This window comes from Serinus canaria, chromosome 4A (genome assembly GCF_022539315.1).
Source record: "Serinus canaria isolate serCan28SL12 chromosome 4A, serCan2020, whole genome shotgun sequence".
NCBI lineage: Eukaryota > Metazoa > Chordata > Aves > Passeriformes > Fringillidae > Serinus > Serinus canaria.
In genome coordinates, this window is record NC_066318.1 from 3642886 (window position 1) to 3668877 (window position 25992).

General features: G+C 38.6%; 1 protein-coding gene across 2 annotated transcripts in view; it reads left to right on the forward strand.

Annotated features, from left to right (window-relative positions):
* Window positions 1-18562, forward strand: part of PCDH11X (protocadherin 11 X-linked) — a 426671-nt gene extending 408109 nt beyond the window's left edge. For both annotated transcript variants that reach the window (XM_018914439.3, XM_018914440.3), the window contains one exon: window positions 13982-18562. In XM_018914439.3, the coding sequence (XP_018769984.1) occupies window positions 13982-14373 (392 nt within the window). In that variant the 3' untranslated portion in view covers window positions 14374-18562. The remainder of the gene's footprint in view (window positions 1-13981) is intronic.
* The last annotated feature ends 7430 nt before the right edge of the window (window positions 18563-25992 follow it).

A 25992-nucleotide genomic window follows, 5' to 3' on the forward strand; every position in this document is an offset into this window, starting at 1 on the left:
GAGTAACAGAGGAGTAGTTCACCCCAAACCCGCTGCAATCACGGGGATGATGACAATTTAGAGCAAATTAAATAAATTGAATTGAATTGCTGCAGCACTCAGCGAGGCCCTGGGTGTGCTGGTGAGCAGCCTGTGGCCCCAGAGCCTCGGGAGCATTTCTGCAGAGCCCTGAGTGTCCCTGGCACTCCCTGTGCCCCTCTGTCCCCAGCTCTGGGTGTGCAAACCAGGGCCAGCAGAGCCATGGTGATGGTGATCACTTCTGCCTCGGGGCATCCCAGAGGGGAAGAGAAAGGACCTGTGAGTGTGAAAATGAGATCAATACTCAGTGCCAGGAACCTCCCTATTTGGGCAGTTGGAGTCAGGGGTTCATTGCTTGTTTGTTTTCCCCCCAAGAGTTTCATGTCCTTTTCTGCAGAAGTTCTGCCACCATTCCAGTTTCACTTCCCAGCATTCCAACAGCCCAGTCAGTGGGAGGCTTTTTCCCAGCCATGATAAATTATTCTCTGTCAGAATCCAAATCTGCCTTTTCAAGCCCGATCATTTGTGATGAATTTGTTCTGTTAGCATGGGCTTGAATAGAAGCAATAGAGGATAATAAATTAACTTTGAGCATATTAATGACATCTCTAGACTATGGCTGAATTAAGGAATAAACAGATGAAACAGGTTCAATAACAGGCTGGTGAACACTTAGTCAGCAATTGACTGGTAGCTTTTTATTTAGGTCCTTTTATATCCTATGGTTAATTAAAAAACTTAGAAGGATTTAAAGCAGCACTGTGGAGCACAGACTGAGCTCCAACTCCTCCTGCCATCCACAGGAGCTGTAGGAAAGGTGGCTGTGAAATGCAGTTTGCTGAAGCTCAGGGAACATCAGCTTCAGAAATTCCGGTTTGGACCCTCTCAAAAAGAAATCTGTGCCAAAAGTGGTGACAGCTTTCCATGTGGCATCTGCAGAGCAGCACTTAGCCCAGACTTAAAATATCTTTTCTGTAGAACTTAAGAAAAAATAAACATAAATGTTGGGATTTTGTGGGCTTGCTCTTAGGAATTAGGTTGGTGCAAGGACTTTCACTCCCAGCCAGCTGCAGGGATTTGTTTGGTGACACCCAAACCTCCAGTGTGTGTCTGCCCCGACCAGGATTTCAGAATGGTTTGAAACTTAGACTTGCAAAAGATCTGGATGCTGAGTTTAGTGACTTAGTAAGAAGTGATTTTTCTGAAGTCTGATCCTAAGGGAGCCTCTGTCCCATGCAGGGGAGAAATGGCAGATTGAGGCTCATGTACCAAAGGAGGTGACGAGTTCTCTGACAAGTCTGATTGCTAGTTTTTAACCTTGTTAAATAATACATGTTAGGCTTTTATTAGCCTTGGCATACTCATGCCAAAGCTTATCAAACAGGAGTGAACATTACATTTTTTGCAAAGACAGCTTTGAGAAACAGGTTCAATGTATAAAAATATGAATATAAGGAGGGCTGAGTCAAAACTTGACACCTACTCTCTGAAATTTGAAGGTCAATAAATTTATCTCTCTGCTCAGAATCCTCACATAGACACACACAGACAGTGTGTGGTTATAAGAAGGTGTTTATATAATTGAGTTAATAAAAGCATAATTTAAAGATCAACCAATGTGTTTATTTCCATTTAAAAATATTTCCATCTTTGAAATAATGAAGTTTAATTTCATGAACAATTGGATACCTCATGAAGTTTAGCTTAATACCCCCACAGTTTTATATTTTTTATGGTCCAAGTAATAATAATAATAATAATAATAATAATAATAATAATAATAATAATAATAATAATAATAATAATAATAATAATAATAATAAATATCACCACTACCCCATTTTCAGGCATCTCAGTCTTGATGGCTGCAGCCACAGAACTTTTCCTGACAGCTGTGACAAGATGCTGTCAGGAGCTGCTCACTTCCATTCTCTTGGCTGATCTTACACAAAAATCTTTCAGAATAATCGCAGCCATCACTGTTTCCTAACAATGTCTTTTTAAAATTATCCATGCTAGGAGAAAATGTTCTGCAAAGAATTGTGTCGAGTGTTGATCTGGCCTAAATTATTCCCATCACTTGTCAGTTGTCCAGGGGCTGATAGAATCATCTGTTTAAAAAAAAAAAAAAAAAAAACTACAAATTTAGTAATGCTTCTAGCTAAAAGTCCAGGATTTTTATATTTTAATTGGAAATTACTTTGAAGAATATATATATATATATATATATATATATATATATATATATATAATTTTTATTATTTATTTATTTATATTTTATCTTTATTTGGCATATATATGCCAAATATATATTATATTTTTATCTATATTTGGCATATATATGTATGACAAAAATGCAATAGCTGGAGAAGGCTCATCTGATTGAGATGAGGAGCCTCCAATCAAAGAGGAAAACTTCAGTGGAGGAGCTGGTAACAAGGGAAAGCTCAGGAGCTGTGGCTGTGACAGTATTGCCCCATCAGGGTGCTGCCCCAATCCCTGAAGGTGCCAGCAATGCCCAAAAAGGCCCAATCAGGAAGTTGGAGCCATCTCAGTCAGGGATTTTGGACTCTCAGGTAAATGATGGGAAGTGCAGATCTCAGGAATCCTTTTTCTTGTTGTCTGCTCGGAGTGAGGCTCTGAGCTCATGTGCAGAGATTGCTCCACATCACTCAGAGCCACACTCCAATGCCTGACTGGAGCACAATGAAGTTTGGATTATGCTGTTTTAAATTATCACCCATTTGAAGTCATTTTCTTTATAAAACAAGATTAAAATGACTGTAATTCAAAACATTTTACCTCAAATTGATGTGAAAATTGTAGTGTTCATATTATTTCCATTTTTCAATTTGACAAAACATTTCACTCCACATACAAGCTTTTCTGTGTTGTCACTATCTTAACAGTGAAAATAGGAATTTTACTCCGTGCACTTGACTCTCTCCTGATGTGTCTTATTTCTTAACACTAATTTCAGTTTTTGAAAGCATGTCTTTCTGTAGATTGTTGTGGAACCTGGGGAAAATACAAGCAGATTTAGGAGGTTTGCTCAGCTCCTTTCTAACCCACACAGTAACAGTTTATAACTTCATATTGTTAAGTTTGTTCTCTGGCCTTCTTACATGCTTGATGGTTAGATAACTGCTGATGAATGAGCAAAGCAAGGGAGAAATGTAAGCTCTAGTTTAATGGAGTTGAAACTCAGATTATTTACCTGAAACTTCCTTTCATTTGCTTTCATATTAATACCATAGGAGAAATTTCTCTGCATGAATTTTTCCTCAAGATTTACTGAATAGAATCATATAGGGAATGAACAGTCTTTTCCTCAGAAGTGTAATTCATAGACAGGGAGTATTATCAGTAATACTTTTTAAAAATCCAGTAAATTCTGAGTGACTTACTTGAGTTCCCCATGAAAAAGGGTATTTGTGTCATCTAAGTCAGAGTTCTTCTTGCAGAGTTCTTGAGCAAGCAAAGAACAGAACAACACTGAAAAGCACTTGAAAACTGAGTGACTTGCAGAAGTCCCTGCCTAAACTGTTGCCAGTGAGATTTACAACTGCAAAGTTCCTGGCCTAAAAATCCAATTGCATTTATTTTTAAGTCACACTGTGCTCGACCATAAGTGCAACAGAATGCCAAACCTTATCACTTAAAGGAATAGCAAGGCACACATCAGCTCCCAGACCCTCAAACTCTGCAGAAGGGCTCTTTCTGTGTGCTCACTCTGCAGAGGATAATTCATTCCTTACTAGGGGGTATGATTTCAAGAGCTGAAAGCTTTAACTAGTACATATGTATAGGGTAGATTTAAAGTGATTATGGAAATGTCACCGCAGGACAATGCATTATTAGCAGGCCCTCATATGTTGTGTGCTGTCCCCTTATGTTTGCTGATAATTAAAAAGCAGATTGGGATGTCATGGTGAGAATGAGTGCAAAATGTCCCTTTTATCATTTGCAATAAATATGAAATAGTGGTCTTGCTGTATCCTTCAGTGATTGTTCTATTTGTGTTGGTGACAAATGACATCTTTCTCCTTGTAATGTGCCTGCAGGGTTAAATGACTTTATTATTATTAATGAGCCATTGCTCCAGCTGCCCAGAAATACAGGGAGTAGGAAACATAAGAGATTTAGACCTCAGTAATTACAAATGTAATTATTACCTTTCAAATTTCATTTTCAGGGCGATCACAAGGTTGTTAATCAAACATGGCCCTTTCCATGTGCTCCCACTTTTTGGAGCCTTTGTCAAAGGGATGAGCAGCTCCGTGGGTCCGCTGAGGGTAGTGGGTGGCAGATTGACAAAGTGGTCTTGACAGAAAACTGCTGTGAGAAATGGGATGGGAGCTGCTGTGCAGCCATCAAGGAGGCTGTGCTTGGGAGGGTTCTCCAAGAGGAAAACCCTCCTGAGCTGCAGCCATATGGAGGAGAGGGTCCTCTCGGGGAGCAGCTTCACTCCTCCAGCCCGTCCTTCCTCAAGGTTGTTGGTTGTCATGAAGGGATCTAAAATCACAGCAGAGCCAGCGTGCTGCTTTAGGGGAATTAAAAACCGTGGCCTCTCACCCTGAAATATTTATCCTCATCACTCATAATTAGGGATTTTTAAGTTTGAGGTGGAGCAGAAGGTTTGCTCTCCTGCAGTAGTGGCAAGGGTGTTGCAGGGGATTCAGAAAAGGGGAATAGCTGTGATTGTTAGGCCATGTTGCTGCTGCCAAGGAATATAAGCCCTGCTGTTTCCCAGGTTCATAACCTGGATTGATTTTTATTGTGAAATGTAAAATCTGAGGGACAGCTTTGGAGAAATGAGAGCATTTCTATTCAATAATGCCATTTCTTCATAATCCTTATATTTTAAAGAAATAAGGGAAAATGAATTGAATGGAGAAAATTTGCACTACCTGGTACCACACTTTATTACCCCAAATGTGAATCAGCACTGCCACAAAGCATTTGAATTTTGAAACTACCTTTTTGATGGGAAAATTGTTTTGTCAAAAAGCCCTCAGCAAGCTTTATTTATATATTCAGCTGGAATGAATTAATACTGTTGATGGTCCAATAAAATGTAATAGCTATCAGCACTCAAAAAAGCATAGTGCCTTACATAGATATCAGCATAGGTAATATTGCAAAAATGTTTAAAAGTATTTGAAAATAAACAGGGCATTCATAGTAAAAAAAAATGTTTTGCTGATATTCTAATAAAGAAATATTATGTGTTGGTTTTTTTTTCCCCTTGAAATGCAGTTGGAGTCACCACAAAAGGTTCAGAATATTTTTAGACTGTTGTAGGTTTGTTTTGGTTGCTGCTCTAGTGGTCTTTGACTTTAAATTTCTGTTTGGTATGTCTGATGAAAACACAATCCAGAACAACTTTTCTGGCTATCTCTTAAGTTACCACAGGAGAGATCTGTTTCCTAGCTCACTGAGCATTTGGCATTTTATGACTCCCTTTTGAAAATTAATGTTTCATTGAAGTATCTGAACTGTGACCGATTGCCCACAGTTGTTCAATTACTTCATTTCAAAGATTTTTTTAGCATTCTGCTTCCCATCAAACTTTTGTTTATTTTTTACTGTGAAGTCAATAAAAAGGAAGGCACAGCCCCATTTGGCTGGAGATACACCAAGAGACTGAGGTACAGAGGGGGAGTAAACAGACTTTTGAGGGGTTTTTCCCTTGAAGGAAGGGAAAAAGCCCCTGAGCTCCCCCAGCCCCTGAGCTCTGCTGAGCCCCCACTCTGCTCCTTGGCACAAGTGTTGGAATCTGGGATTCACTGGGATAAAGGATATGTTCATGTGGGTCCTGTATCAAGAGTTAGTGCTGCTGATCCTGTCCTGCCCAGAAATTCTCTTCCCTTTGGCTCTTTCTGACACTCATCCCATCTCCAAGCCCAGATTTTTGTTTGATGTATCATAATTTTTGATTGATAGATCTGATTTTTTGATTACACAGCCTAAGCTTAGGAAATGCATTTTCTTCTCTTTCCACACCTAATGTGGAATGTGGAGTTAATGTAGATTGCACAGGATTCTTAGGTTTTTTTAGGAATCCTCACTCTTTTGGGATATTTAATGACTTTCAGTAAAATCCATAAGCTGCCTTTCCTTCATGGACACACATAATTTTATTTGAAACTTAAATCTGAAAAACTAGGTATAGTGTTATGTTCTGTGTAAATTCTCTGAAAAGTGTCAGCTGAAGCCCTTTTTTATTCAGCACATTATTGCAGGATGTTGTGTTTATTACAGGAATTTTATATCAGTAGCAGAGCTTAATATGTATCACTTAAAATGCATAATCTTTGCAGGTATGGGGGAAAAAATGCTAATTTCACTCTTTACTATGTTGGGAGAAAAATGCTAATTTCACTCTTTACTGTGTTTCCAGGTTGAAGGTTATTGCTGGAGTATAAACCATCTCTCACTATGTAGTTTCACCTTGTTTAATTGATTTGAATTTGAATTTATATTCCATGTTAAATAATGAACCATGTATTAATAATTAAGAAGGTTCAGTACAAATGGGAAACAGTTAATTAAATATTAAATAAAGCACGTTGTATTAGCCAGTATTGTAATCAATATATTAGATTTTAGGTTATCCATTTTAGATGGTCATTATACTTTACTAGTTATATTTAAAATTCTCATTGAAAACTCAATATAGACTTTATAGGCCAAGAAACCTGCAGCCTTTGTAAATGACCATATTTTTTTTCCATAAATATCAGCAAAACCTGGACATAAAAGCTGAAATCAATTGGACTGTTAGAGCAAAAAAGGTCACTGCCATGTACTCTGTCACACCCATGTTCATTAGGCTGAAAAAAAGAGTTTGCAGGAGGTTTGGGGGCCTCATTTTGTTGTGGGTTTTTTGTGTTTTTTTTTTTTTTTTCCTTTTTGTGTGAAATCTCTTTCTGTGGAAAACAGTAATTATTGAAGCCAAACTTTTTACAGGAGCATTGCCTTTAGACCATATCTTGGGTATGATTAACACAAGACTGAGGTTCTAGTCAGAATAGCAATGAGGTAACCAAATGAAAGATTAATGTGTTTTATTTGTGGGCTATGGTTTGGGAGGGAAAGATTCACTTCACAAGAGTAGTTAATGAGACAGGAATCACCAGAGGCTGACTCTCCTACCCTGACACTTCCTCCCTTTCCCTCTCACCAACTTTTCTTGGCCATCTTTAACAATGTTTGCTTGACTTGTTGAATTCAGGTGCAAAATCCTCATACCTCACCCAAGTATTTTTTCTGATTAAATTCAAATTAAAACCATGGCTGTTAGGATATAAACTGTGTTCACTGGAATGGAAGCAGAGCTGAATCTTGCCAGCTACCCAGCACAATCTGGCAAGCCTAGGTAGCAGGGAAAGGTGTGATTTCCCTCATGCCTGTTGATTCCTCAGTCAGAACATCTGGAGGATCAATCTTCCTCTGATTTCTCACAAGCAAAGCAAGCTCTGTACACGGAGCTGAAAATTAGAGAGCGGTGTGTCCTACTTGTTCTTTGAATAAAATGTTCCAAGGGTAGAATTTAAGTAACTCTTTTAGGTTTTTAATTTATTGAGACATATACAGGAAATAAAATATTCATTGGGAACTCCTCCCAAAGGCATTTTATTATTAAACCGAAAAGCTAGAGTATATTATAGCAGCACTCATTTAGAGTTTCTACATTCAAGCCTCTTCCTCCTGACCTTATTAAAGTAACCCAGTTTACACTAACTACTGTTCCCCCTCCCTTTTTTATTGTTAATGACATGTCTGTGCTCCTCATATGCTGGAGACCTCTAAATGATGTTACTCCAGTGGCCACTTTTGGTCACCAGGGTAATTCCCGACGATAATTTCCCCACATTCCACTTGAGCTCCTGCTTGGATTTAGTACCACATTTAGGGAATACACATGGGCACAAGGTGGTGGGGGAGCCTGGCCCGTTCCTTAGGAGCTGCTGGCTGGGAGGAGGAGTTGGGGTTGTCATCTCCATCACTCTGGTGGGTTCCTGCTGAGCACAGAGCCCTGGAGGTGCGCTGGGAGCTGCTTAAAACAAAACGCTTCAGTAAACGAGAGGCACTTCTGGATGCTGACAGAACAGTGTTGGCACTGCAAGCCATGTATTCATGTATGTGCTGTGTTGGGAAAATATGAAAAATAGCTCAGCAATGGCATAATTATGGGCAATTTGCTTAATTGCTTGCTAATTGTTGCTTGCTTTATTATGAAACAAGAGTGCTCTGAATGTAACACTGGATGGTTTGCATCCAAAATGTGTCAAATTCAAAACTGGCTTTTCATTATGACTTCAGCTACATGGCTTTAAGATTCAAGCCCTCTGTATTCTGTGGTTTAAGGTTTTTCTCTTTTTTCTCCTTGGGTTTTTATTTAATTGGTTTGGAAATTTCCTTTGCACTGTTTCTGTGCCCCTAAACCTGCATTGGTATAGTGCAGTCTGGTGGTTTCTGAACTTCTGATGAATCTGAGTACTTTGCTAATGAAGGCATTTACAAATGTCTTTTGATCTTTACATGTGGGTGAAGGTGGAGATCTTTTAAGGCTTCTCCAGGAGCTCATGTTCTGGATTGCCCTTCCTCAGGGAAGCACACTTCCTTTCTGCACATTTGGATTTTTTCTTTTAAGGGATATGTACAATGCTGAAATTTGGCCTTTTGGAAAAGCTGCTCTCTTCTTTTTCAACCAACATATCCAGATATGAGCAGAGGGTTGGACCAAAAGTCCTTTCCAGCCTGATCTCTGTGATTCTGGTCAAGTGATGACTTTCAGGGCAGAGTGAGGAAAGCTCTCTTGATGTTATTTTAGTAGCACACGTCTCTTTAAGGCTGGAGGGAAAGGGTAGAAAAGAAAGTGTGTTGTCTCTACACCAAGTATGTGCTTCAATGATTTTACAGGTATTTTCTAACCAAAATGATTCCATAACTGTAACTTTTCAACATTCTGAGACTGCTGGTAACAGACTCGTACCAACAGCCTGTCTTGCTTTGTGAATTTTCCATGAGAAACAGTCTTAAAACTGGAACATGGTATTAAGCTGGAACTGCCAAAGAATTGTGCCACATCTTTCAGACTGAGAAGGAGAGCAGCACTGTGGAGAGCTCCAAAAAGCAAAGAGGAGAATTAACATTTTTATTTAGTACCTCTAAAGTTCCACTCAGACTTTATATCCATAGGAAGTCTCTGGTCAAAGCAAACAAACAGGGCTCTTTTTAGGTATTTTTTGTATCAGTTTTTGTGGAAGGATAGCTATCTGGGAAGGCTGAAATTCCACATTATCTCGAGTGAAGGTAAATATTCTTGAAAACTGTTTTGAACCATAAATGATGAGACTGTGGAACAATGAAGAAAGCCTTTTAACTGTTGTGCTTTTAGTTATGTTTGACTGTTCTGATCTAAACATTTCCTAAGAGCTGACAGACACTTTCTTTAAAAGTGTTCTTAGTTCTGCAGATAATTAAAAAAAAATCATTCCTAAAACAACCTGGAGTTCAAATCAAAGTGGTAAACTCACATGTGCATGAGTGTGATCTATCATATGAATTAAAAATTCTCTTTTGTATTATTTGTATGTCATATTTGAAGAGTCTCCATGTAGTATGGAAAAAAAATATCTAAAATACCTAAAATTTAGAGTTTATAACTGAGTGAAGTAAGAAATTAGTCAGACTGCTAAGAGTTCAATGGAGTGTACTCTTTATTCATAATATGTGGGGAATATGCAAACTCCTATTTCCATTTATAAACCTGTCATGTCTTGTGTGAGAAGATGGTACCAGACACTGAATTTCACTTGCAAGAGCCATCATTTCTTGTGAATATATTCAGAGACAGCTGGAACTTTCTCTTCCTTGATGGGTAGAGGCAGGTGTCAGAGGTGTTTCCTTCCCCTGATTACTTATCAGACTATGCAGAATAATCACCTGCACCACTGCTTTGGAATGAGAGGGAAACTTTCAGAATATTTGATTGTCACCCACATTTAGAATGACTTGCAAAGAAACAAAAGGGAAGGGAGCTTAAAGAGAAGCAGCCAGAAGGTGCCGTGGTCAATGTGCAGAGCCTCTGCTAAAGGAGCCCTTGGACAGTGAGCTCCACATATCCCACAGTGGGGCTGGAATGATATGTCAGGAAAACAGAGAATGGGTTGGACAAAAAGGAGATCTATTGCCTGGCCTGGAAGAGCAGGCAAAAAATAGATAATGCTGGGTGAATATTCATTTTCCTACAGTTTGCTCTAGTTTGAGTTGTTTTCCAAGAGTCACTGCTTTGTGGGAGAGGGAAGTTGTTTGTTTGTTTGACTTAGAAAAGGGTTTTTTCAAAGTTAAGGAAAACTCTATTGTCACCAACATGTTCTATGAAAAATCCTTTCCTTAGGATTTTTCCCTCCTGAGAAGCTGAGAGGCCTCAGGAACAAACTGTGAACAATTCTTATCTGCTGCTGTGGGTGCAGCAGGTGGGGCTGGGATTGGTCTCTGTGGTTGTTTCTAATCAATGGCCAGACCCAGCCCAGCTGTCCAGACTGTCTGGGTCACAGACAAACCTTTGTCATTCATTCCTTTTCTATTCCTAGCCAGCCTTCTGATGAAATCCTTCCTTCTATTATTTTCGTATAGTTTTAACATAATATATATCATAAAATAATAAATCAGCCTTCTGAACCATGGAGTCAACTTTCTCATCTCTTCCCTCACCCTGGGACCCTGTGAACAATGCCACACTGTACATTTTACATGATATTAACCATAAGCACTGATGAAAGCATACTCTGACAACAATATTGAAACAAGAGTAAAAGAAAGACTGTGACTTCTACAAAAGCTGTTTCTTCTAAACAATCCTGCATGCAAATGACTTTTGTATTAGAAAACCCCAACTTTAAAACAAAATAATTTTAATTCATCTCTTAGGATTGTGTCCAGGATAATTATAAAGCTTTGGGGTTTTCTTTCTTGTGTTTTTTTTTTCATTTATTTTATTATTTTTTTAAATAAAACCAAAACTCAGATTAAAATATCTCCCTATTAATAGAATAAGCAAGACTGTAACTTTAACAATACTCTTATTCTTGACATGGCAACGTGTTCCAAGTCTCCAGGTAGTCTGACAACACGTGGCACAAAATTACTGTCCTGATCTTTGAAATGGTGTGGAGGCTGTTTTAGTTGTGACCTTTTTCCTTCCACGGTTGCCTTGGTCAATGTTAAATGTTAGATTTTTATTGTCAAATGCTTCCTTTTGCTGTTTCAGCTTTGTGTACTCTCACACTGTAGTTTGAGAAAAATGGTACAGCAGAAGTGTTCTAACCACTTGCTGTGAAGAGCTCAGAACAAATAAGTATCATTTCCAAATAAATAATTGTGTGTTTCACCTTTTAACTGAGTTAATAGCATTTTAAATTTCTTTTTTTTTTTTTTTAATTAATGCAAAAAAAGATCAGTTTCTCTACAAAATGGGGATAACTCCACTCTCTGTCAAGGTTGCACCTGATTTCAGTGGATTGCCTTCATCAGAATAGAAGAAACCTGGATAATTAAAGAGCTTAAAAGACTTGTATATACTTAAATTTATGTCTCTAATAGCAGATAGTAGGACACAGAAAGATTAGACTAATCTACCACTAAAACTTTTCTTTTTTGCAGTAACTATAGACTCCACTGAATTATTTCCATATTTATGTCTCCTACTGCCCATCAAAACTGGATTAGTATTGCAGCAGCAAGGTGCCAAAGCTTTGTCAGGATTAAACTGAAAAATACTTAATCAAAATGACTGAGGACATGTTGAAATGCCAGCAATACACCAAAATACCATTTATAAACAATCACTCCTCTAACTGACACGCACAGCATCCTGAAGGAGAAATAATCAAGAACAGAGCATTCATGACATAACAAGCAACCAGCTGTCTTCTTAAAAATGGTAGATTTTTTAAAAAATGTATCCTGGTTTGGACAGCAGCACTATATATTTCAATGCCTGAAGGGAAAACTTAATTCCTTTGTATTGAGATGTAACATGGAAATAAGTGTTTGTGCTCTGCAGCTTTACACAGATTTCAGCATGCAAAATATTTGTTAAAACAGAAATGCAGCATCTGTTTAAACATAAAGCTCAGAGGGTGGGAGGCTCCTACTCAGCACTCTCAATGCTATAAATATTTTTTGTGGCATTCCTTCTCCAGTGCTTATGAGCCAGAATTCAATTTTAAATGCCTTTTTCATTAAGACAGGTATTAAAAATGTGTATGTACCTTTCATTGGGAAGTTTTATGAAGAAAACCCAAGGAAATACCCAATCAGATATTCTTCTGCACTTCTGATGTATTTAACCACGTACACAGGAAGAGAATATAAAATTAACTCTTGCAATATTAAAACTATTTTGAGGAATCATGTGTAGATATTTAATTCTATGAATTTTTAATTTGCCTACCATGCTAAAGCCACAATTTAAATGAAGCAGATCAAGAATATTTATGTATTACGTATGAACATCTTTCAGATTTAGTAGTTTATTTTGCCTTTGAACAAATTACAATTTATATCAATCCTTTTATATACAATACAATACAATATATTTATATACAATCCTTATTCAAAGGCAAAAACGTTGCATCTACTGACGAAATCTGCTTTGATTACTAGAAAAATATAGAGGTTACATCTTCTTTTGCTAGTACTCTTTGATTTTTCAAGGTGTCCAGTATTGAATGCATGGAGAAATCAATTCTCTTTAAAATAGCTGTTATGCTTTTTCATTCTTATAACTCCTGAGTGCATCTTTGAGGCCAATGGACCATCTTTGGCTAGTGCCCAATTTAGGGGTTTTTACCTTAAACAAAGGAAAACAATAAAATATCCATTTTTAGGTGAATATTAAAAAAACAAAAATTATTTCCTTTCAAGTAGTTCTATGCAAATATCTAAAGTAATGGCAATAAACTTTTATAATTTGTTTAGCTTTATTACAGATATGGCAATTACAAGGAGTGAAAATATTTTTTTAGGTCTGTCATTAATTACGTTTAGTGACTGGTCCAGAGGACATGGTCAAGTTGTGCCAGAGGAGGTTTATTTTGGACATTAGGAAAAAAATTCTTCCCTGAAGGGGTCAGCAAGCATTGCAAGAGGCTGCTCAGGGAGGTGGTGGATTCACCATCCCTGGAGTGTTCAGCAAGTGGGTGGATGGGGCACTTGGGGTTTTTTCAGTGGTGAACAGGGTGATGCTGGGTTAATGGTTTAACTCACTGGTCTTAGAAGTGTTTTCCAACCTGAACAGTTTTATGCTCTAGAAAATCCAGTGTATAAGGGCTTATTATAAAGCTTTAATGATGGTGTGACAACGCTGTGGGCCCCAACATCTGAACCTCCACTGAAGCTCTACACCTGGAGGACTTTTCCTCCCAAAATGTGGCCATCATTGGAGGATGGGGATTGCTTTGTTGAGGAGGACTTTTCCTCCCAAAATGTTGCCATCGTTGTAGGACAGGGATTGCTTTGTTGAGGAGGCCTTTTCCTCCCAAAATGTGGCCATCATTGGAGGATGGGGATTGCTTTGTGGAGGAGGACTTTTCCTCCCAAAATGTTGCCATCGTTGTAGGACAGGCATTGCTTTGTTGAGGAGGCCTTTTCCTCCCCAGCTGTGGCCATCATGGTAGGATGGGGATTGCTTTGTGGAGGAGGCCTTTTCCTCTCCAAATGGGAGGATGGGATGGAATCCCCATTGTTGTAGGATGGGGATTGTTGTTGAGGAGTCCTCCTCCCCAGCTGTGGCCATCGTTGTAGGACAGGCATTGCTTTGTTGAGGAGGCCTTTTCCTCCCCAGCTGCGGCCGTCATTGTAAGACGGGGATTGCTTTGCTGACCTTGATTCCCTCTGTGCTTTGGTCCTCACACCCCTGACGGTGCCTTGTGTTTTTCCCCCCTCCCAGCTATCGAAGTGAACCTGCAGAAAGCTCTGGCCGAAGCCTCTGAGAACTGCACGCAGGAGTGCCTCATCCTCGGCCACTCCGACAACTGCTGGATGCCGCCGGCCCTGACGCAGTTCCAGCAGCCCAACCCCTCCTTGCCCTCGTTTGGCTTCCAGCAAGGCTGGGGCCGGGGAGCCCGGCCCGAGGGGCGCCACACTCTCGGGAGACCCCTGCCAAAGGACGACAGTGACAAAGGCCAGGCAGGGCCCAGGCCCCAGTTCTACAACACCTGCGAAAGACATTGCGCCGGCGAGGATCCCGTCAAGGTCATCCCCCTGGCAAACTTCGCCGCCTCCCACCCGGCGCCGGGGGCCGGCAGCAGCACCACGTTTATACACGAGCACCAGCTGTGAATGCAGATGTGGCAAATCCCCAATTTCAGGCTTTAAGTGTGACTGTGGAGGGTCACGGCCTAGCGCCGCTCCTCGGGCGCGTACAAACTCGTTAGGCTTGTGAATATTTGTGTATATAGAATCCTAAAGCTGAAAGAGGAAATCTAAATCCTTAGGACCTGGTTGAAAGGTGTTTACTGTAGTTCTTGGTAAAATCCAGAAAATGGGGAAGAGAACCCACAACCCAGAAACAATCAAAAGAACAAAATCCTGTTCATTTTCTTACATGGGCCATGCAGTGCAAATATCTGCCAGCAGTTCTTTCTCCCTTTGAAGGCAATTCCTTAGTACAGTTTGGGGAATATTGCAGTCTAAAAATAGCTTACTCCAATTTTTCTTTGTTGTTATAATTTATAGCATATTCATAGATTTCATCTTCCATTTGCTTAGCTTTAGAGATCAAGTGAGCAATTTCTCATTTGATTGCTTGACATAATAGAATTAATAAGATCCTAAAATCCAATTCTTCAGAAGGATGGTATATCTTCCCACTAAAATTTATCTTTTATATAATTAAGAAGGAGAATGTACGTGACAACTGATTCTTGTTTTAATTTTTATTGGCTCAATGTACAGGTATTTATTCTCTGAAAGAATGCAATAGATGAAATAGAAAGTTCTCAACTAGGCTTTTCTGTGTGAAATAAACGACGTGACAATGAGAGGACATCCAAGATCCAAAATGGAAACAAATAACAAACAACTTTTTTTAATTTCCAAGATTTTCCTTTCTATAATAATTCAAGGAACAATATTATACTTATTATATTTTTTAAGCCATAAGTCTATTTCCCTCTTTTTTTTCTTTTTTCCGTCTTGCTGAGCTTGCTTGGCTACTGTTCCTGTTAGTTGAAAATTACATGGGCACTGCTGAAAACAGTAGGAAGTGGGGTAGTTTTTTTGGCTGGTGTGATGTCGTGACAGCAAGCTACTGGTGTTTTAAAGAATATTTAATAGTGATGTGTACGGCTTTTTTTTACAGCTCTATTCACCTATTGTAAGTATCCAGTAAAAGTTTAACTCTCCTATTAGTTACTTCATCACAAACCTGTTAGATTAAGAAGTACTTGTCATTGTGGATTAGCTGTTAGAGAATGACTGACAGTGCTCAGCAAAGAAAGAAGGAACTAGATAATGGAAGTTGGATTAATAGAAACATACCCTAATCATATTATTGGAAAAACTCTCAAGGTGATTCTCTTTAAAGAGGAAGGATTTTTTTCAGTGGTCTGTGCAATGGAGAATATATTCTCTTGGTAAATTCCACAGTGGATGAAGAGTTTCCTTTCTTAGATGAAAAAACCATATTTTCTCTGGTATTTCCTTCAAGTACTTTGTTGGTCTTTAGCCACTTCATCATTTGCAGTATGTACATACCAAGACATTTTTCCTTTAAGGAAATGCATAACTTTTTTTTTTTATTGCTACATTAAGTGAGACAATCGAAGCTGTATGGAGGGGAAAAGCAGTGTGTGAATATTTCCTATGGGTAGAACTCTATGTAGGCTTCATAATGTAACTTAAATCTGTAATTTATAAACAAAACTGTGTGTAAAAATGCTGTAATATTAGCTGCTTGTAAAATTTACAGAAGTTCAAGTTGTTGAGGGTTTCCAATGAATGCTAAAAAAGCTTCTCTTATGTGCCCAGCAGGTATAAGTAGCTTTATATATCGCTGTCCCCACTGTAAATCTATTCAAACCACATTTAGATTTTATGTGCAAAATATAAAAAAAACTTCACTTTTAACCTACTGATAGGGTTTAATTAATGGGCATCAGATTATCTAATGGTGTACTTTCTTTGCTTTCCTTTTTTTTTTATTTTTTAAAAAGTAGTTTTCAATAACGTTTAGAAAAGATGTGGCACACTGGCTTCCAGCTGCATGTAAATCCTGGAAAAAAACCACAATCCTTTGGGTACTGACACATCTCATTTCCAATTCTGGGCCTATTAAAAAATTGACAAATTAATTCATACCTAATGTATACAAAGCCCTTTGTTTGCTTTGGAGACATCGGGAGGAGAGAATTGGGCAGCTATTTTCAGGGATATGCAAAAAATGAGCTTATCTGTAGTTTACACAGATTTACCAAACATACTAATTGTGTAAATTTAGACTCATGCTGGCAGTAATTCCTGCTATTGTAAGCAGAATAGTAGAATATCTTTAGTTTTTAGTACAGATGCTGCTGTACCAAATGTTTACAGAATTGGCAGCTCCATTGGAAAACTCTCCTTTTTTTTCCTCTTGTTTTTTCACTTGCAACAGTTCTTTTGGGGGTGAAAATTGTAACTGAAATTTCCTGGCAAAGAACTCGTTTCTACAGTTTTAGGATTTTTATAGGAAAAGGAGAAGGACCCAGAATTAGCGAGGTTTTTTTTCATTGGAAGGGGAAAAAAACCCAGCTTCACCTAATTTAAATATTTAGGGATTATTTTGGTTTTTTTCCCTAAGATTGAGAAGCACTTAACCCTGCCCTTGAAAACAAACCAAAACCCAACGAAACACCCAAACCAAACTACAATAAAAAAATAACTTAAACAAAAAGCATTATGACAATGAGTCTGATTATAAATATTAAACATTAAACATGAAAATGTGTTTGATATTCTAAAATTCAGTCAAAATGACACAGAACAATTAAGTGTACATACACATTCTATCAGGAGATAAATTGTTCCCTCATTTTTATATATTATATCTCTAATATATAAAAATAAACTTTTCTGAGCAGCATGTCAGTATCCAGAGGAAAAATGTTACTAGAGACTCGTTACACATCTTGCCATATATATAAATAATTTATCTAGTACATAGACTGTATATTTTTGTGTATTTTTTTTTTCCTTTTTGAGTCATTTAACTTATTTTATCTTACTTGTGTGAATTTGTGGAGAAAACAATTCTATATACAATATACAGTAAAATGCTAGTTACATGATTAGATTTGTTCCATACTGTGTAACAATAAAGGAAAACCTTTGCCTTCAAAGTGATGTGTCACACAGTCGAGCCTAGATTACTCCCCCTCCAAACTCGTGCTTGCTGCACTCCTGAGTATTGCAAACAGGATTATTTCCATATTGTAAAGCACTCAATGCTAAAATAAACAAACAAACAAAAAAATGTTAAAAGAAAGAACCGAGTCAAACTGTTTGAAGGAAGAGATGCTGTTTCTTTGTTTTCCTGAGCTGTGCTGCATTCTGAAGTGTAACTTAATTCTAAAGAAGAATTGAGAATGTGTGCCTGGCCAGGCAGAGCCTGCAGAGCACCAGCTCGGGGTGGGAGCTGGCCGGATGCAGGTCATTTAGCTAATTAGCATGGCAATGAGCCCGTGCTAATAGGGCCTGGGGTTTGTGAATGGCAGCTCCACACAGCATCAGTGCTGGGGTGCTGAGCCCAGCCTTGGCACCCCTGAGCCCCCGAGCTGAACCCAGCCTTGGCATCCCTGAGCCCCTGTGCCTGGATCTGATGGGATTCCCATCCAAGAAGGGAATTTGGCTCTGTGGTACCCTGAGCAAGCTGCAACCCATGAGGAGCCCAATGCCACCTCCATTCCCCTGCTCCCAGCTCGGCCCAGCCTAAGGCAGAGCCTGGATATTTCCACTGGTAATGCTTGATTAGCTCAAGGTTGTTGGAGTCAAGCTGAGGTTTTAAAGTTAGAAAATTTAAGCTTGGCTTTATTTGATTTCTCATGTTTTCCTTTTGCAGGTTGAATACCGACCCTTAATCAATGAGAAGCAATTAAATGATCACACTGCAGTTTACTACCCTGATTTAGCTGGGTAAATAAAAGGGAAGGAATTGGTTTGTGCAGACACAAAGTAAAGTTGAAGGCAAAGATTTTATTTGGTATACATAGGAAAATTGTGTATAACTTATGTTATCCCTAGTGAAGAAAGAGATTGACGACTTCTTGTAAATATTTGAGTTTGTATTTCTGGGAAATCTCCCTGCTGTGTGGCATACTACAGGATCTGAGAGTGAGCAGTGTGTGTCTGTGTATTGAAACAGCCCTAACCACACTCTGCAATTGATGCAGCTGGACACCATGTACTCCAGTCCAGCAGCATTGGAGTCCAGTCAATTTGCAGTAGTTCTGTTTCAGGTTTCTGTACAGCATGTTGTCTTGTTAATTACAATGCTTATTAATAAACTAGATCACGAAAGCAGCTTTGTCCTTTGCACTGTTTTCTTTGGGTTTCTGAAACATGAGTTATTTAAAGGGATTTCCCCAGCTATGCTTTTCTCCCATTTTCAAGTGAGAGCTTTCCAAATTTCCTTTTACTGGGAAGCCCCAAACTGTCAGAAAATCAAGAAAATTTATCTTTATTTGCAGTTGCTGCAGCACCTGAGTAGAAGGCTTCTGGTAAGCAATAAAAATATTCACACAATGTGTACAGCTATTGAGCTTTATATGCTCAGAAATATCTCCCATTTCTGTGCCATTTCTCTTTGCACCAAGCTCCCCCTTTGTGCTATCCCTCTGATACATTTACTTATAGAAAATCATTATGAGCTGGAGGCAGAAGTGTTTATGGTGTTTGCTTTGTTAGAAAAGAAGCTATTTCTAATTGAGAGAACATGGTTAATGAGTTGTTGTTGAGCTGAAGGGATTATCCTCTCACCATGAATGTGATATAAAGAAATAACCATCAAACGAGGAACTAATGAAACAACATTTTATGCATTTTTCTGTCTTATTTCAGTCCATATTTAAAGAGCAGCTCTTGTTGGCCTGACACTAAGGCACTAATATCTTATTCTTTGATGCAGTTATGGCTTTTATGTCTGCAGGACCCTTTCAAGCAGGAAAATTTTATTTATTTTGGCATCAGAACTGTGCAAGAGTAGATTCCCTTACAGCCAATAACTGCTGACACATCACTTGCTAGACTAGATAATATATTCAACCTCCAAATTAAGAAAATGGATGAAAATTCATGGAGCTGAAGGGTTTCCCTGGTTTGGATGAAGTTGGCAATATTTTGCAGGGCCACCTTGGGAGCCGAGGAAAGTGTGGAATTTCAGAGATCTGATCAAACAAAAACAGAGCAAGAAATGTGTGGCACCTGAAGAAGTGCAGAATTTTGTCCCTGGTGTCACTGCAGAGCTGCAGGGGAATTGCAAAATTGTGCTCCCACCCTTCTGCCATCCTCCCTGCAGGAAGCACCTGCAGCCCTGGCAAGGAGGAAACTCCTGAATCCCAGGGATTTGCTGGCCAGCCCTGCAAAATGCAGCATTTTCACCAAAGTGCTCAAAACCATCTCTTGCCTGAAGGAAGGGCTTCAACTCCTGCTAGGTAATTTGGGCTGAGGGAAGGGCTTGCTGGAACACACAAGTGGATTTGTTTAAAATAGAACTTTTGTTTCCCAGCAGCAGACAGTTTTGGAGATGTGCTGCCCATGTGATATTTTAGCATTTCTGTCTTTTCCAGGTTTTTCCAGGTGTGGCCTTGGGGCTGAGCTGCAGTTGGAGCAGCCCTGCTCCTCCTCAGAAGTGCCAAGCAGGAGAGGAGAGGAGAGGAGCAAGAAGGGGCTTCCTGCAGCAGCCAGAAAACAGCTCTGCTCCCTTGAGTGGCCATGGAAGTCATGTTTGGAGAAGGTACTTGTGGACTCTACTTGCAAAGAAGTATTTCTCCAAGATGTGTCCTTTGTGTCCTGCTCCTTGCATTCCTATTCCAGTATGGAAACATGGCATGTCTGATAACTGCAGTGGCACTAATAATGTATTTCCACTTTTATTTTTATTATTTTTGTCATTTAGATGTCTTTTTGGTGCTAATTTAATGCTTAAAGCTAAAGCTCTAACAGTAGATGTGTTTAGGATGTCACAATTTGGTGTTCATATCTAATTCAGAGTAGAAATCGAAATCTGTGGCTCCATGCATTCTGCTTTTCACTTTGGAATGGGTGCTTCTCTTTTTTTCTTCTTTTCCCCACCTTTTTCTCTCTTTCTGTGAGCTTTACAGTATTTTAGCAATAAGCTACAAAATGGCTCCCTATCTATTTTGAAATGGTCTTTTAAGGAAGAACTATTTAATTAAGAAATGACACTTAAATGATTTTTACTTTTAACTTAAACTAATTACTCATGTCTCATAATGCGGACTTTTCTGTCTGATTATACAATACTACTCCAACCTATGAAGAAGAAGGTGAAGAAGAAATACTAACTACTGTTTTAAAACTTCTATCTCAGCTTTATATATAACTTTATTCTGCAATATTAAACTTTAACTTTTCTAGTACATGATATTTCTCACTCTTTATCTCCCCCAGGATGAAGTCTGTGTTTATAAGAAGGGAAGTGACTGAGCACACCCACCCAAGAGACAGAAGAATGAGGTGCCTGGGAGCTCTGGGCTAGATTTGAACCCCAAGCTGTAAGCCAGCAGCTGTGATGTGTTCTAGAGCAGATGAGTGGGATGTGCAAAGAAAAAAAGGACATTTTATAAGGCACTGAAATGAAGTTATTCATTGCCACTGCAGCTGTTATGCATGTAGTAAAAGAGTTGATTAACATAATGAGATTAAACTAAGAGAAATTGCTTTTAACCTGTGCTTAGCTCGAGCTGTTGTTTAGTTACCAGAGATGATAAAAGGCTGTAGCCAAAAGCTTGTCTAAACTTGCCAGACTTCTGTTCTAGAAAGGATGTGCACTTTTTCTTTTCTGCTGTGTAGATCGAGCTCCTGTGTGCAGAGAGGGAAGTTAAAATCAGTCTGAAAAATGAAGTGATTATAAGAGGGGCGAGTAGGTGGGAAGAAAGGTGAACACTTTGAATATTTTTTGGGGAAAAAAGACAGAGGAAAGCAAAAAAATGAACAATTTTCCCAGCTAACAGGTACACTGAGATGCACTGGGCTGTCTGCAGTGAAATGCTAATTTGATTCATTAGCATTTTATAGATATGTAAAATTTTTGGTTTGCAAAGAAATATCTGTTAAAATCAATATCATCAAGATCTGTAATGACAAAGGAGACCTACTTGGAATACTTTGAGGCCTCTTTAAAAAGCTTCTTTCCTCAGGAAATCTTACAGGCTCATTTCTAGAAAATATAAAGGGACTCTTGCTGTTGCTGTGCAAAAGCAAATGCTTTGAAGTGATTGGAACTGGAGAGACCAGAATGGTTTAAAAACTGAAATTTGATGAAAAAAAAGAAAGATACATATAAGTTTAGACACTCCAAATGCAATTATCATCGTTTTCAAAGTTCAACTCTGAATGAGAGACAAATGTCAGCCCTGGGTGTGATGCTAGTTACTGCACATCATCTGAAAACGTGCACAGAGTCAGAGCTGGCTGTCTTGGCAGATCCAAGCTGATGTTTGTTTGTTTTAATTGCAGCAGAGACATTTAGCACCGTGCCTGCCTGCTAATGTAGGAAATGTAATGCAGGTCCTTGACATCTGAAAAGTAAAGACTGTCTGAGCTTGACTGGTAAAAATGATGCTGGGGAAATTGGCAAAGAAAACAAGCCTGTGAAATTCTAAACAAGCGTTTTAAAGGCAGGGAAAAAGGATCTGAAGGGTCACATTTGCAGCTTCTGTGCTGCAGATAATGTGCTGCACAGCTCCTTCCCCATAAAGCCAAATTGTCACCGTGAGGCAGGGGAAGATTGAGCCTTTTTGTTAGCTGGAGTCACTCTCCTGCAATGATTGCACACAATCAATCTGCTCGGGTTTTTAAATGCTTCTTATCAGATTTCAGCCTATTGACTCAAAAATGTGTTTCTTGTCAGTGTAAAACTACTGAATATTAAAGAAAAGATAAAATTTTCCAACCTCAAAGCTGTCACTTCAGTCTACAAAAGGCAGTTATTGAAGCCTATTACTGTTTTGGCAGTGCTTGTCTGAAATTCCCTCAAAATATGCCACTAAAATTCAAAGAAAGCACTACAAAACACTAATATTGAAGATTTATGCTGTAAAATTTGAGTAAATTTGCATATAAATGATTCATAGAATATAAGAGATGTAATGAAAATTCAGGAATCTCAATGTTTACTCTATGCAGAACAGCTGATGTGAGTACCTGAATCTAATTACAATGAAAGGAAATCTACCCAGCAGGCTGAATACAAACAAAAAAAAATATAAATACACATTTTCCTATTACATATTGGGAGAAAAAAAATCTGTGTACTTTTAATTAGACACAATAGCCAAGGATTGCTACAGCCTCTGTAATTTTAGGGAGCTTTTTTGTCCAAGTTCATTGTCTAAAGAATGTCTAAGCTGGGGATGGGGGAAAAGGAACCTGCTGGGGTAATTCCTTCACTTGGAGAATTTCAGAACCTCCTCATGTTCACCTGAGAGAAGAGAGAAAGGAAAGGAAGGGAGAGGAGAGGAAGAGAGAGGGAAAATAGGAGAAACTGGAAAAGAAGATGTCTGCCTTTTAGATGGCTAAAACCACTGAGTCCAAACCCAGCACTTGCACGGAGGTTTCTCTTCTAGTTATGAAAACCTGAAGCCATAGAGAAAACTTCCAAAACTGAGTGATAAAACTGAGATTATGGGTCTCTAGTTTGAATAGAAGTGTTATTACATAATATTGCGTAATATAAAACTTCAAGTTTATTGTTTTAGAATATAGTAATATATATAAAGCTGAGATAGAAGTTTTAAAACAGTAGTTAGTACTTCTTCTTCACCTTCTTCTTCCCAGGTTGAATAATATTGTATAATTAGACAGAAAAGTCCACATTACAAGACATGAGTAATTAGTTATTAAGTAAAACGTAAAAATCATTTAAGTAGCATTTCCTAATTAAATAGTTCTTCCTTAAAAGATCATTTCAAAATAGATAGGGAGCCATTTTGTAGCTTATTGCTAAAATACTGTAAAACTCCCAGCTTATAAGAGTATACTATAGATAAGAAATAATAAACATCTAAGTTTAGGAGGAAATACCATCTCAGACACTTTCAATGCCAAGCCCAACAGAAACATCTTCCCTTTCTTCAGCCCCTTGCTCCACGCTGTGCTGGCACATCTCTCTCTGCTCTCTTGGAAAGCCAACTGTGCTTAGGCATGTGCACCTGTACCCCTGAGGAACCAAACCAAAACATTAAATAATCTTCCTCTTTGTGCAGGGAAAACATCAAGAGGGAGGAAGAAACCTGCAAGTGTTGCCATAATGCAGGGAAATTGTCCAATTAAATGTCATGTCTAGCCGTGACAAAAAAAGAAAGCTCTTCTGAAGTGGGAAAATGTACTTTTAGGGGTTTACCTGTTTGCTAACTGCTTAAGTTTGAGCTCCCTGTGGCTGCAGGAGGGAATGAAAAGTGTTATCTCAATAAATTGCTCTCCCACAGCCTCATCTGTCACCCGGGCAGAGGTCATGCAGAGGAAGAGCCCTTCAGCAAGGAGCTCATTCATGTTGGACTGACCCAGGTGCTGTCTCCAAGCCTCCTTCACCTGGGAATCTCCTGGAACACCACCACCCACACTGTGCAGCAGCCCAGCCCTGCCAGTGCCATTTGGAACAGGACAAGTACTAAAATCTGGTTTTCCATTCAGGAGTTTTGAAATCCAGCAGCTCCTTCTGGGCACATCCCAAACTCCTTCTCGCTGGAGTTTCCCAAGTTTACTTGGGCAAAGTCTGCACCATCAAGTTTTAACATTTTTTTTAACTAATTATTAATTAATTATTTTCTGGGCTGTGTCATGTTCTCCACATGGCCAGGAAGGAGCTGCCAGAAGCCTGTGGCTCCAGAGCAGCTGCCTTGTCCAACGTGTCTGTCTCACATGCTGCAGCACGGGGCACTGAAATTACAACTTGCTGCCAGATTTGGCAAACTTCTGCTTCCCAGAAAGGATCTCAGCTCATGAGATTGCCAGGAACACCTATTAGATAAGGTCATATTTGGCTGCAGTTGGCAAAAACTTAATTAAAGTAACTCCAGCTGTCGTAATAGCAGTGGTAGGGAGCTTGTAGCAGAAGCAGTGAGGATTTTAGTCTGAAAAACCTCTTTAGTAGCCAATTCTTCAAGGATAAAAGACCTGAGAAACAAGTTTAAGATATAAAAAAAAATAGAGAGTGCACATTTCCTTTACTGTGCATATTTATGTCCAGCTGAGCTGAGAACCAGCTAAGGGTAACTCTGACATTATTTCCTTCATACCAACACCCACACCTTTACTGCCTGTGCATATTTCCCTTTTTTTTTTTTTTCTATCTCTAAATCATTTTCCCTCAACTTTATTCCTTGTATCATAAACCTTTTTAACTACCCCAAAAATTTTCCTGCTCTGTTATTCCCCTTCTGAAGGAATTTTCCCCAAAATTTTAGTTGCTCAGCCATAGTTCCCTTCACAGACCGGGTGTGACATGAAAATATCATAAAACCAGATATAAATTCAAGGAACTTCTTGTGATTTTAGTGCAGAAAGTTCACATCCAGAGTAGGAAAATTATTCTTTTATACAGCTACATTACACTTCTTACCTGGAAGGGCAGGTACTTGATAAAGTTCCATATTCACATTGTATTTAAAGCAGATTTTATAACTTGATTTGGCATTTTCTTAAGTGGAGTCTGTGGCAGCTGTAAACACTAAAGGCTCACAGATTCTTCTGCACAGGGATTTTTGCTCAGTTTATGAACATTTATTTTAGCAGGCTGAATTTGGGACTATTCATTCCATAACTTTCAGTTATCATAAAGGGCTTAAAATTAAGTGATCAATTGAATGCTGACCCTCTAGAGAGGCTTTGGTTGTTCAGCATAAGTCTAAGAAGTTTCACATAAGTAGATTTTAACTATATTGTTTAATAAAAGAGCTGAATTAATCAAGGTTATTGTAACCTTGTTTATTTAAATTTTTTAGAAAGGAAACTGTGTTTATTGCAGAAAATTGGGCAGTAAAATTGCATTATACTCCTGAAATGTGTTAATTTATAGTAGAATTATTACTATGGGGAATTATATCTATTGAAATAACACTGGCAAAGGTGATTTGTACAAACCACTGTTACATCCCACACTTCTGTGGGGGGAAGAAAGATGGAGAATATCATAAATTCTTGGTAATATCTTTGAATACTGTGGCAGTTTGTTCCTTCCTGGCCTTTCCATGCCGCTACCACAATTTCAGCAACAAATAAAATGATTTTAGCAAAAATGAAAACAGATGTAGCTCTCAATTTCTATTTAAGGGAGCTTGCATTCTAGAGTAATTTAAATGTGATGCTAGAAATTAGGATAGAAAAGGTAAATGAGCCTTTCTAATTTTAATATAATTATCAACAGCTGAAATTAAGAGAAACCAGTTAAGCTGAGTGCTCAAGGAAATGAAGGCAGTAGGGAAACTGTCAACAAAGCACATTCTGGTTTCTAAGCTACCATGAAGTCTTGGGACCTGGATTCTGCAATGGAATGAAATTAGCATTAAAATTTATATTAACAGGATAACTGTTATAGTCAAGTTACACTGTCCAGCTGTCCCTGCCAGAGCTTTCCTCTCTCTGAATGCAAGCTTTCAAGCCCTCAGACTCTGCAGATGTGATTTATTTTTCATTGGCCATAACTAACATCACTGCTTGTCCCAGTAATTTCATTTGGCCTTTTCC